General features: G+C 46.8%; 1 protein-coding gene across 4 annotated transcripts in view; it reads right to left on the reverse strand.

Moving 5' to 3' along the window:
- The window catches only part of dgki (diacylglycerol kinase, iota), a 91,497-nt gene that overhangs the window by 29,212 nt on the left and 48,885 nt on the right, over positions 1–13,400 (reverse strand). For 2 of the 4 annotated variants that reach the window (XM_072673211.1, XM_072673209.1), the window contains exons 3-12: positions 13,053–13,148; positions 10,890–10,964; positions 9,987–10,043; positions 9,770–9,835; positions 8,072–8,140; positions 7,859–7,975; positions 5,467–5,541; positions 3,185–3,280; positions 2,675–2,757; positions 569–629 (exon numbers count right to left, since the gene is read on the reverse strand). In XM_072673211.1, coding sequence (XP_072529312.1) covers positions 569–629; positions 2,675–2,757; positions 3,185–3,280; positions 5,467–5,541; positions 7,859–7,975; positions 8,072–8,140; positions 9,770–9,835; positions 9,987–10,043; positions 10,890–10,964; positions 13,053–13,148 — 795 coding nt within the window. The remainder of the gene's footprint in view (positions 1–568; positions 630–2,674; positions 2,758–3,184; positions 3,281–5,466; positions 5,542–7,858; positions 7,976–8,071; positions 8,141–9,769; positions 9,836–9,986; positions 10,044–10,889; positions 10,965–13,052; positions 13,149–13,400) is intronic. The other 2 variants (XM_072673210.1, XM_072673212.1) reach the window with 2 other exon arrangements.

Below are 13,400 nucleotides of genomic sequence, written 5' to 3' on the forward strand. Positions count from 1 at the left end.
CCCAAAATATTCCATGTCCCAATATATTCCAACATCTTAACATGTCCCAAGATATTTCATCTCAACATGTCCTAAAACATACCAACACATTCCAAAAACGCCACATATCTCGACATATCCCAAAGTCTCAATATATCTCAACACAGACTACAACCCACCATATCCATATCTCAACAAATCTCAACATATAGAAACAAAATCCCAACATACATCAACATACGCTGTTACTCAACATTTTAAATGCTGCTTATTGTTCTGTTGCAGTGTGTGTAGCCTGGCATCTGAGATAGATACAATTGAAATAAAATGTCAAATAAAATAAATACATTATTATAATTATTATTATTATTATTACTACTACTACAGTAGAGTGTCTTTCCTCAGAAAAAGCAGCTGCAGGGTTTGTTTAGAGTAATGCGGAGAGAATAACTAATGGCGTGTAATTAGAGGGTGGTGCTTAATGTGTGCTTTTCCCAACTCCCTGTTCCTCACATCTCTCAGCAGGGGGACGTGTATTCTAAACATTTAAGCTGCAAGATGCAGAAGACACAGCTGCGTTCTGGCTTACCGTCCCGTCCCCTCCACAGGCGAGGATGCGAAGATTTGGCACTTTCCTGTACAATTCCAACCTGGGAAAGAGAGGGAGGCCGAGATAAGGATAAGACCCTTCATGCCTGCATACTGTGAGAGCTACAGGCTGTGGACACGTACAGCAGGCTTCAGTACGAGTGAGCTGGTGGTCCTTTATGTTTTGAGCTGCGTCCACCAAACGTTTTACTGACGTTTCAGTAGGAAGATGTTCGACGGGCAGTGTCAGTTACACCGGACTGGTCTGGGAGCCTCTGTACTGTCTCTGAACAGAACACACACCCAGGCTGATCGTTGTGCTGCTATCTGCTTCTGGGTAAAGCCCAGTTAAAGACATGTGCATGTGTGGTGTGTGTGTAGTGTGTGTGTGTGTGTGTGTGTGTGTGTGTGTGTGGTGTGTGTGTAGGCAGAGGGACTTTAATCACAGCTCTGTCAGGCAGAGCTCAGCGGTAACCCTGCAACCATCCAGCTGGGTTCTGCCCTCCTTCACTCCCTCTATCCCTCGCTTTCTGTCACTCTCTCTCTCTCTCTCTCTCTCTCTATTTGCCTTCATCTCTCCACCTGTCTTTCTGGCTGTCTCGCTCACTCCTGCTTTCTCTCTCTCTCTCTCTCTCTGGCTGTCACTCTCTTCCTTAAGCTCCTCTGTCAGCTCTGAACACACAGCAGAGCCCGTGTGAGCGGCCCAAACAGCTCCATTAAGCTGCAGAGCGGAGCAGAGCAGAGGACCGGTGGATCTGAGAGCCGACAACAAAGCAGAGAAGCTTCTGGAAGACTGAACTCCGCTGCATAGTTACGGTTGCTATCTAATTAGTGTTCCTCTGGAAGAACAGAGAAAGGGTGAGTTTAAAGGACAAAAAAAGGCAAGAGAGAAAGAGAGAGAGAGAGAGAGAGAGAGAGAGAGAGAAAGACATGGCAAGAGGGACAGTGGACAGAGACAGAAAGAAGAAAGAGACATGGGGGGGAGAGAGACAGTGGACAAAACCAGAAAGAAGGAGAGAGAGACAGTGGACAGAGACAGAAAGAAGGAGAGAGAGACAAGTGGAGAGAAAATGAGAGACAGAGAAAGAAAGACAGTGGACAGAGACAGAAAGAGAGAAACATGGGGAAAGAGAGACAGTGGACAGAGACAGAAAGAACAAGAGAGAGAACGATATGGGGGAGAGAGACAGTGGACAGAAACAGAAAGAGAGAAACATGGGGAGAGAGAGAGACAGTGGACAGAGGCAGAAAGAGAGAAACATGGGGAGAGAGAGAGACAGTGGACAGAGACAGAGAGAGAGAGAGGGAGACAGTGGACAGAGAAAGAAAGAGAGAAACATGGGGAGGGAGAGAGAGACAGTGGACAGAGACAGAAAGAGAGAAACATGGGGAGAGAGAGAGACAGTGGACAGAGACAGAGAGAGAGAAACATGGGGAGAGAGAGAGACAGTGGACAGAGACAGAAAGAGAGAAACATGGGGAGAGAGAGAGACAGTGGACAGAGAAAGAAAGAGAGAAACATGGGGGGAGAGAGAGACAGTGGACAGAGAAAGAAAGAGAGAAACATGGGGGGAGAGAGAGACAGTGGACAGAGAAAGAAAGAGAGAAACATGGGGGGAGAGAGAGACAGTGGACAGAGAAAGAAAGAGAGAAACATGGGGGGAGAGAGAGACAGTGGACAGAGACAGAGAGAGAGAAACATGGGGGGAGAGAGAGACAGTGGACAGAGACAGAAAGAGAGAAACATGGGGGAGAGAGAGAGACAGTGGACAGAGACAGAAAGAGAGAAACATGGGGGAGAGAGAGACAGTGGACAGAGACAGAAAGAGAGAAACATGGGGGAGAGAGAGAGACAGTGGACAGAGACAGAAAGAGAGAAACATGGGGGAGAGAGAGACAGTGGACAGAGACAGAAAGAGAGAAACATGGGGGAGAGAGAGAGTGGACAGAGACAGAAAACACAAGAGAGAGCAAGAGAGAGAATGTGATCAACAGAGAGAGCGAGAGAGGTTGAGAGACAATGAGAGAAGTTGAGAGAGCAACAGATGTAGAAAAAGGGAGAGAGAGTGAGAGAGTGAGAGAGCGAGAGAGGTAGAGAGAGACTTACGCTTCTCTTGGCCCTCCCTGGGAGAGATCAAACACCTGCCGAGGATTCAAAATCCACATGAACATCTGCAGCAACTTGGTCCCCTGAGAGAGAGAGAGAGAGAGAGAGAGAGAGAGAGAGAGAGAGAGTGAGAGAGAGTGAGAGAGTGAGAGAGAGTGAGAGAGAAAGTGAGAGAGATAGAAAGTGAGAGAGAGTGAGAGAGAGAGAGAAAGTGAGAGTGAGAGAGAGAGAGAGAGAGAGAGAGAGAGAGAGAAAGTGAGAGTGAGAGAGAGTGAGAGAGAGAGAAAGTGAGAGTGAGAGAAAGTGAGTGAGAGAGAGTGAGAGAGAGAGAGAGAGAAAGTGAGAGAGAGTGAGAGAGAGAGAAAGTGAGAGTGAGAGAGAGAGAGAGAAAGTGAGAGTGAGAGAGAGAGAGAGAAAGTGAGTAAGAAAAATAGAGAACCCCCCCAGCCCCCCGTCCTCCACTCTCATTACTGTGTGTGTGTGTGTGTGTGTGTGTGTGTGTGTGCCCACCTGATTCCCCCCACTCTTAGGGTTAACAAACACCAGCACAGGCTTCATTAACGGTGAAGGCAGGGGTTTCAGCAGGAACGGCCGCCATTTCGACTCCTGCAGGAAAACACACATTATACACAAACCCACATGCAGGTACACACACACACACACACACACACACACACACACACACACACACACACAGCTGCTGTAAGCCGTTTTAACAGATGTCAGGGAGTAGGAGTTAGGGGAAGGGAGACACTGGGTGACGGTTTTGACAGGAACTAATCGCATCAACCTTTTAAGCCCCGCCTCCTCTGCGAGCCCTTTGCTGTGTCTCAAATCGAGCACTGCTGGAGTGGACGAGTGCGCTCACACTGGGGAACGCAACGGAAAGGAATGGACTGTTGATACCTGGATCATAGATGACTGATGGGGAAGGGGTGAAGTTGCTGAACTCACTCTACGCAGCGCTGGATGGTTTTGAGATGAACTATAAATAATCATGCGCACAATTCCTGAGAAAAGGGGAGCAAGTCATTTTAGCTAACACTCTTATGTCATCACTGCCAGGCAAAATCCTTGGACACCATATGTCCAAATGTTTGTGGACACCCCTTATAATGAATGCATTCAGCTACTTTGCGTTGCACCCCTTGCTGACCCATTTCTTGTACCTGTAGAGAAGTACTGCCAATATTACAGAACTCTCTGGAGCAGATGAACGTCATGAACCTCTTGGCACCATGCTGCCTAATGCCAGGCGTGGGCTAGATAGAGGGGTATAAAGCCCCCCAGCATTGAGCTGTGGAGCAGTGGAACTCTGGAATGATGGATGTTAGGGAGTTGGCAGGGATGATACGATGAGGTGAAGATCATCCAACATCCTGAGCTTATTATTATTATTGAATGCAATCAAATCCTCACAGCAATGCTACTCCTCCAAAATCTAGTAGAAAGCTTTATGTCTTCCCTGGACAGCAGAGAGTTACTCCAATATAAGCAGAAGAAACTCTTTTTAAAAGCCTAAGAAACTATGAATGAGCAGGTGTCCAAATACTTTTGTCAACATAGTGTGGCTCCAAAAAGGCAGCTTTAGAGGCAAAGGGGAAAACTTTTAATGGAAGAATATATTGGAAATGGAAGAAAATATTTTATTCCAGGTCATTTTGGAGTATTTCTATTGATCCATTCATCATGAAATTTTGTCATATTTACTTTATTCTGCCAGATTTACATCATGTCAAAAAGTGAATTGGAGATTTTTGAGAAGGTTTTGCTTGACAGTGATATATTATATTGTAATATAGTATTACAAAACAGCCATAATCATAAAATATATGGCACATATATAGTAATATCATAAGATATACATAGCATTAACACCACTACTGCTGCATTATTTACCGTCATTTCATCCAAAGTGACTAATGTGGATCATGTTCCACAGCTAGGAGCATATAGTGTTAGGAGTCTGGCCCAATGACTCTTATTGGTGTAGTATGTTGGTCTTGTCAGATTGGACAATCGACCCCCAGCCTGCCATTAGAAAAGCCAGTGTTGTTATCCACTATGCTACACCCTGTCACCACCCTGACACAACCCTAGTCTTTGAGTACACCCTAAACAAAGGTTCTTTAAGCGATGCTATAGAAGACCCACTTTTGGTTCTGTTAAGTACGGACCATGTTTGAGTAGAGATGCGCGAGTGGGAACCTTTTCAAGGTTTAAAGAACCTTCCAAATATCCAAAATCAACAGTGGTTCTTCTACGGCATTGGCAGGAGTCTTACCCTAGGACTCGTAACACCCATCAGCCATGACATTATCACCACCTGCCTAAAATTAAGAAGGTCCTCCAGATCTGACTGTTTTGAGGCATTCTAGGACTCCACAAGACCTCTGAAGGCATCCTGCTGTGGTATCTGGGGCACCAAGACAAGTCCTGTAAGTTGGGAGGTGGGCGTGGCCTCCATGAGCATCACTTAGTTGTGGGTGGCCATGGCACGTTGCCGCTCAGTGTTGTCCTTTCTTGGAGCACTTTTGGTAGGTACTGACCACTGCATACCTGCCTGATGTCTTGGAGATGACCCAGGTTGGTTGAAGTGGCTCAGATGTAGATTCTCAGATGCTTTTAACAGCTGCATCTCCTTCCAGAAGTAAAGTGGTGGTGCTAATCTTATGGCTGATCGGTGTACCGTAGGGACAACCTGAACAGGGCCCGAATTGAGACACAGGGGGCTATTTTACTGCGAGTAAAGGATTTCTTGTCAGTGCGCAAGAGACACAGTGGCTACTCACGTCCGTGCCCTTTTTGCTGGTTCTCCGTTTGAATGAAGTCCGTTTTTTCCTCCGAGTGGAGTTTTTAAACGAGCTCTGAGAGACAGGAGAGAGACAGATGGCAGCGAGACTTCAGCTAAGCCTAAAACCAACAGTACTCTCAGAGGCCTTCGCTCAAGTGACCTCGGCTGCGATGCTGTTTTGCAGCTAAAGAAGAAAACAACATAATCAGGTTCATTACTTTAACTGGCTCTGGCCCTTTACCAGCAAGAGCTAGTGTGCAGCAGTAGGAGCCCCAAGCAGCCGTCAGTCTTTACCGTACATGCATCACGTCTGATTTTGGGATCACTTGCTAAACGTCCCTTCTAATAACCCCTGAATTGAAAGTGACAGTGACACGTCACCCCTCAAAACACCGCTCCACCCCGCCACGCGACCTCCGGTCACAGCTCCGAGCGGCCTAAATCCACCACTCCCAGAGGAGCTACGACCAGGTCGCAAAAAAGAGGCTGTGGTTCAGTTTTTGATCAATTCTACTGCCTTCGATGACACGGATAAAGATTCACGTGGAAAAGCGAGGCAGAAAGCGACAGGCCTTTGTTGGGAAGCTGTGCGGGAGCATGTAATGGTAAAGACCGTGGTACAGATACATCCTGATGGTTGTGCTGAATCAAACAGCGGCACATTGAGGCCAGTGGAGCAGAGCACAGCAGACAAGACCATGCAGCCCAGCTCGGAGTTTCCTATCTCACATGTACAAACACAAACACATGCATTTGCTTTAGGTTAACCTTTAGAGGAATCATTTTCAGAGGGAGAAAAGCGTCCAAATGGACCAAAGTATGGACAGTTCTCAGGCTTCCAGATGGTTGGCATCATTGGTATTAGCTATTAGGATTGAGACCATACTAAATTCTGGGCTCGTTTGGGGGAGGAGCTCATTATCTCTGGTTTGCTTTCACCCAGAAGACTCATACGAAGCAAGGCTCGATTCTCAAATGTCACTTTTCTGCACCAATTTTTCCACAGTTTCAGAGGAGTGGCACTTTCTGGGGTCTGGCAAGGAGCTGTTCTTATAGGAGAAGGTTTTTTAAAGCCATTCAGCCAATAAGTCAAAGCCGTCAAATGACGAAATGTGGCCGAGCTCTCGAAGTCTCAGAGCAAGCATTCCCGGGTCCGGATAAAAACACTTCTAGTGTGAAAACGCCCTGAGAAGGTCAGGTCCAAGACAATCCGCTTGCGTGAAGATGGAGAAAGTCAGGAAAACAGGACTTTCCAAACTGGGCACACTGGAGAAAATGGGACTCCTAACAACCGTGCTTAGACCTACAACACCTGAACAAGCGTTTCTGTCCATCTGTCTCCTGTGAGAAGACGACAGGGCGGGTTAAGAAGGATGTGGAGCTGAGAAGAAGAAGAAACTCCTACTGAGAGAAAGGAAAAGGACCAAGTGGTGTAGAAGAGCAAGTGAAGCTGCTGGAGCTGCTGGTGGTCTCAGAACAATGAGCTGACCACCCTGAGTTTCTTCGCTTTTAGTGGAAAAGCAAAACTGATGGAGTGGGTAGAGGAGCTGAGGTGATGTCATGGCAACACGATCACCAGATTTAGGCTTGCAGGACGTGCCTGGAGATGTGTGGAGAAGAATAATCCATCCACTATAGGAGGTGCGTGGACAGCAGAGAAGAACGTGTGGAAAGAGGCTCAGAAACAGATCATGTTAGGAAAATACACTATGTGTCCAAATGTTTGTGGACACCCCGTCTAATGAATGCATCCAGCTTGTCTAGTCCCTGTAGAGAAGTACTGCCAATAGAATAGGACTCTCTGGAGCAGATAATAAACATGAACCTATTGGCACCATGCTGCTGCCTAATGCCAGGCGTGGGTTATAGAGGGGAATAAAGCCCCTCAGCATTGAGCTGTGGAGCAGTGGAAGAACTGTGTTCTCTGGAATGATGGATAGTCTTGCTCCATCCAGTTCTTTTGGGATGCGTTGGGGTGATGAGGTGGGGTGGTGATCATCCAACATCCTGACCTCACTAACGCTTTTGTCGCTGAATGCAATCAAATCCTCACAGCGATGCTTCTCCTCCAAAAACTAGTAGAAAGCCTTCTTCTTCCCTGGACAGTAGAGACAGTTACTCCAACAAAAGCAGGATCAACTCTTTGTTAATACCCTTGATTTCAGAAGAAACTGTAAAAAAATTAACAGGCGTCCCAATACTTTTGTCTACAAAACACTGACGGTGTTGGCTTGGTGGTAGCAGTGGTCACTACAAAATATAAATATTTGTACAGCATATCTCAGCATTTCCTTTTATCTGCCAGTGTAAACAGACACACAGAGAACCTTTTATCTCTAACACACACACACACACACAGTATGCTGACTGACCCAGAGGCTGATGTGTACCTGTGGCTTCCTGACTTTGATGATCCATGAGGGGGGCACGATGACCCCTGCGTGCGCACCCAGCGAGCACGGCTCCTCGATCTGATGCAGCATGAAGCATGTCACCTTGTTGTGGAACTGAAAGCAAGACAGACACGGCCAAGTCAGCACTCAGTCCACACCTGAGCTACTGAGAGTGCAACAGTGACGCCCTCCTCCTTAACTAACACTCACAGCCTGCTTGCACCAGGAGCAGCTGATGGCGATGATCTCCTTGCTGTGGAAGAACTTCTGCTGGAAACTCTGTGTGGAGGAAAGAGATGGTGAGGTGTTCAGCAGTTCAGTAGATACCAGGGCTGACAGTGTTAATGGAGGTCAGTGTTGACTGAGCTGGTGAGAGTCAATGGTTGATGAGTCCATTAAGATGATGACGTTTATGGTGCTGATGCTGCTGAGGGTGTTGATGTTTATGGTGCTGATGCTGCTGAGGGTGTTGGTGTTTATGGTGCTGATGCTGCTGAGGGTGTTGGTGTTTATGGTGCTGATGCTGCTGAGGGTGTTGATGTTTATGGTGCTGATGCTGCTGAGAGTGTTGATGTTTATGGTGCTGATGCTGCTGAGAGTGTTAGTGTTTATGGCGCTAATGCTGAGGATGATGATGTTTGTGATGTGGATGATAGTGATGATGTTGAGGGTGTCAGTGGAGTTGATGATGTTGGTGATGATGTTAAGGGTGTCAGTGGAGTTGATGATGTTGGTGATGATGTTGAGGGTGTCAGTGGAGTTGATGATGTTGGTGATGATGTTGAGGGTGTCAGTGGAGTTGATGATGTTGGTGATGATGTTGAGGGTGTCAGTGGAGTTGATGATGTTGGTGATGATGTTGAGGGTGTCAGTGGAGTTGATGATGTTGGTGATGATGTTGAGGGTGTCAGTGGAATTGATGGTGTTGGTGATGATGTTGAGGGTGTCAGTGGAATTGATGATGTTGATGATGATGCTGAGGGTGTCAGTGGAATTGATGATGTTAGTGATGATGTTGAGGGTGTCAGAGGAATTGATGGTGTTAGTGATGATGTTGAGGGTGTCAGTGGAGTGGATGATGTTGGTGATGATGTTGAGGGTGTCAGTGGAATTGATGATGTTGGTGATGATGTTGAGGGTGTCAGTGGAGTTGATGATGTTGGTGATGATGTTGAGGGTGTCAGTGGAATTGATGATGTTGGTGATGATGTTGAGGGTGTCAGTGGAGTTGATGATGTTGGTGATGATGTTGAGGGTGTCAGTGGAATTGATGATGTTGGTGATGATGTTGAGGGTGTCAGTGGAGTTGATGATGTTGGTGATGATGTTGAGGGTGTCAGAGGAATTGATGTTAGTGATGATGTTGAGGGTGTCAGTTGAGTTAATGATGTTGGTGATGATGTTGAGGGTGTCAGTGGAATTGATGATGTTGGTGATGATGTTGAGGGTGTCAGTGGAATTGATGGTGTTGGTAATGATTTTGAGGGTGTCAGAGGAATTGATGGTGTTAGTGATGATGTTGAGGGTGTCAGTGGAGTTGATGATGTTGGTGATGATGTTGAGGGTGTCAGTGGAGTTGATGATGTTGGTGATGATGTTGAGGGTGTCAGAGGAATTGATGGTGTTAGTGATGATGTTGAGGGTGTCAGTGGAATTGATGGTGTTGGTAATGATTTTGAGGGTGTCAGTGGAATTGATGATGTTGGTGATGATGTTGAGGGTGTCAGTGGAATTGATGATGTTGGTGATGATGTTGAGGGTGTTTGTGGAGCTGACGGTGTTGATGGTGTTAGCCCAACTGAGGTTGATGATTGATCTTCATGGCTCTGAGCTTGTTGATGGTATCAAGGCTAATGCCGTTGGTGATGTTGGTGAGTTCCTGATGTTGTCTGGGTCGATGTGACTTACCTTGCCACACTGGCGGCACTTCCCCTCTTGCCGTCGGCGGTGAACCCAGTGATGTCTTAATACGTTCTGTCGGCCCAAACACACAGAGACAGTGGGTCACATCTTATCATGGCAGCCACCTACATGAGGCCTCATTCTGTCAGTGTGGAATACAGCATTCTGCTGGAGTATATCAGAAAGTGTCTGTGATGTTTGTACAATGGGATGCTACACGTACATCTCGAAGGCATCGTGAGCTGCCCTCTCTAAAGGTTGGCTTACAACGGAAGTTGATCTGCACACAAAAAAAAAGAAAGGGAAGTGAGAAGGAGAAATAACGAAACACTGAGTTTGAGAGTTTTAGCAAAATGTACAAACTGTCAGCTGTTCACAATAAACCAATCAAACAAGACTTTTAATGACAAGCGTCTTAAGGACCTAGTAGAGAACCTTCTGTTGTTCTGACCTACTACAGACACCAGCTTCTGGCAACAGCGTTCCTGAGGAATCTTAGCCCATCCCTCATATGTATTGGCCTCCAGTTCTCTAATATTCTTGGGTTTGCTGCTGCAACCACCTTCCTAAAACCCCACCAAAGATTTACTATGGGGTTCAAGTCAGGCAACTGTGACCGCCACTCTAGAATCTTCCAGGACTTCTTCTGAAACCAAGCCTTGGTGGACTTCGAGGTATTCCCGGGATCATTGTCCTGTTGCAAGGCCCAATGATGCCGAAGCTTCAGCTTCCTCACAGAAGGCCTGATGTTATCTCTTGGGATTATCTGATATTTGATTGACTCCATCTTGCCCTCCCTCCACACTCTTCAGGTTTCCAGACGCCGCCATATGCTTCATTCTTCCTCCTCCAGACATCCCGATGATCTATAGGCCCGAAAAGGACCAGTTTTGTTTCATTGCTCCGATACTTTTTAACAAAATTTAAATGAAGTAAAATGATGACTCTACTCATAAAACCAGAGCCGGGGAATTAGAGCCGTGCTGGAGTTGGTGCAGTTGCATTAGATATCACACTTCATTGAATGTCCACCCCTACTGTTACACTCTACTGTGGGTTCAAGCACAATGGCAATACATCATAACTCAGAATGAAGCAATGTGTTGGTATATGGGTCAGTCCTTACCTTGTCCAGCTGCTCGATGCAGGCCATGTGGACAACAATCTTACACGCTGCACACTTCCTTCTGGGAGCTGACTTCTTAAGAGAACCAAACAGCACACGGCACAAGACAGCGGGAACAGAAAACACACACATGCTTTACTTACAATAGAGCAGCCAACATTAGTCTCAGCCACTGCTTGCTTTCTTGTATTTGTGCCTCCATCCACAATACCCATTTAACTACAAACAGCCTTTCTACACCCGCTGCCTGCTCTCCAAAAGCTCGTTTCTTCCCAGGCAAAAGATTTGCCAACTTGCCTGGAGTGGTAATAAAAGGCTTCTTTAACACATCAGAGTGCCGCGCTCGGCTCCAACAAAAGCCCGGCGGAGATCGAGCCGGCATTAAGTCCCCTTTCACCTGCCTGCCTTTATGTCTTTATGCTCTCCAGACTAATAACAATCTTGAGCGTTCAGCACGCGCCGGCCGTATATTACCTCATGAAAGGCAGTGTGGTTCCCGAAGCACTGTGATTACACTCCTGTCTAACTCCTGCTCATCTCCAGCCTCGGGATCCACCTGACTCCTCACTGATGACTGGCATTTCTGCCTGTTAGTGTAGAAATGCATCCGTGTATTGGGATGTATCTATCCGAAGGTGGAGTCTGGATTGTTTTAAAATATTATTTGCTAGTGTGGACCACAGGCCGGAACGGGAGGGCGGAATATTTTTGGCTTGGGTTTGGCATTCCTGCGTTCTGCATGTGAAGCCGGATCCCCCCGCTGGGTGTGGTGAATGATGGAAGACGGGAGGAGACGGGGTGGAGGAGGGTGTGACGTTTGTCTGTCACAGAGTTAAATAGAGAAGCGGGTATGTATAAGGCGTTTTTGGGGCCAGGAGGAGGAGGAGGAGGAGTTTGGGGATGGTCCTTCTCCCATAATTCAGTTATATCATAACTCCACTTAAAGCATTAATCCGTAAGAGGCTGTGGACCCTATTTTAGTGATCTTTAGACAAGGCGTCTAGGCGATTTAGGGCGTGTCGGTGTGTCTTTGCTATCGTAACAAAGGGAAGAGTACGCCTTGTGTGGCTTGAACCACGCAAAAGTCACATACGAAGTCTCTTAATTAATCATGGGTGTGTTTTTGGGGCATAACGTGCAGTAATAAACCAATCAGGGTGTCTCTCGCTGTTTCCTTTAAGAGCCAGGTGCGGTCTAACTGACTTTGACGGGTTGATATTTCAGTGGTGTAAAGCATGGAGGGGTGTACGAGCGTCGGGCTGCACGTGCCATTGTTGACAATTCACTTCCGAGATAGCAACGAACGTCTGACTGTTGACGAACGTCTGCCTAGGCTGTTTTCAGTCAGTGGAGCTCCTCCTGTGTTTTCTGTTGCCAAGATACACAGCAATACTCCAGAAACTGACCTGAGCACCCCTCATTTCGAGACCACCGCACCCATCAGCGTAGAAATATTCACAAGCAGCGCTGCTGTTAAAGCGACGCAGGCGGAAGTCGTGAAATTAGACTGTTGGCGGGGTGTAAGATAGCAACGAGCATTGCGACGCGCCTTACACAGGGTGTAAGATAGGGACCCTTTGTGTTACTGGTTCTTCCCTGTGATGAAATGCCAGGAACACACAATTTGGAGTGGCTTATTGCTTGAAGTGGAGAAGATCACACCCTAAACTCAAAAAAAAAACATTAACAAGCAACTATCCTTCCGCCACACAATGTAGTCCGTTAACAGTTAGCACTATTAGGTTAGCACTGTTGCTAGGCAACATAGGGATGACGAGTTAGCCGTAATTACATGGCGTAGTCGCTCCATTAAACAAAATAGTGTATTCACATTTTGCGGGGAGAGAGAGCGCCATCTACCCACCCTGGAGAGTGTAAGGCCGATTGTGCTCTCTCGGGCTAGCAGCATGACTGGGACTCGAACCAACCGTGGAACCGAAATCAGCCGTGAAAATTCAGTCAGTGTGCCTCTACATGATGGGCATGTTTAATAGCACTACCTACTAATTCTCACATATCCGAAATTACAGGGTATCCGTCCACACGTTCAAACAGATCCTCTGTCTGCTGCCAAGGAAGCAAATGATCGAGCATGGGCAGCGAAACAGCAGAGGGGTGTTGTGTTTATCTGGACCTGTGTATCTGTTTACTCGGTTTACTCACTGCAATCTTCACCATGCACGTCTCCTCGCCCAGGTAACACAAGTCTCCGGAGCAGTTGGTCTCCAGCCACAAGTGGTCCCCATTCACCGCATTCTCCTGCACAAAACACACATTTCACAGCAGGGAACTGTTATACACTCTCCAACTCAAAAGATAAGACAGTATATGGACAAAAGTATTGGGACACCTGCTTATTGTTTTATTGTTTCTTCTGAAATCAAAGCTAATAAAATGAGTCTCCTGCTTTTGCTGGAGTAACTGTTTCTACTGTTCAGGGAAGAACAGGCTCTCCACTAGATTTTGGAGGAACACTGCTGTGAGGATGGAGCACCACCAGCTCACCACCAG

The sequence above is a fragment of the Salminus brasiliensis genome, chromosome 2 (genome assembly GCF_030463535.1).
Source record: "Salminus brasiliensis chromosome 2, fSalBra1.hap2, whole genome shotgun sequence".
Classification (NCBI taxonomy): domain Eukaryota; kingdom Metazoa; phylum Chordata; class Actinopteri; order Characiformes; family Bryconidae; genus Salminus; species Salminus brasiliensis.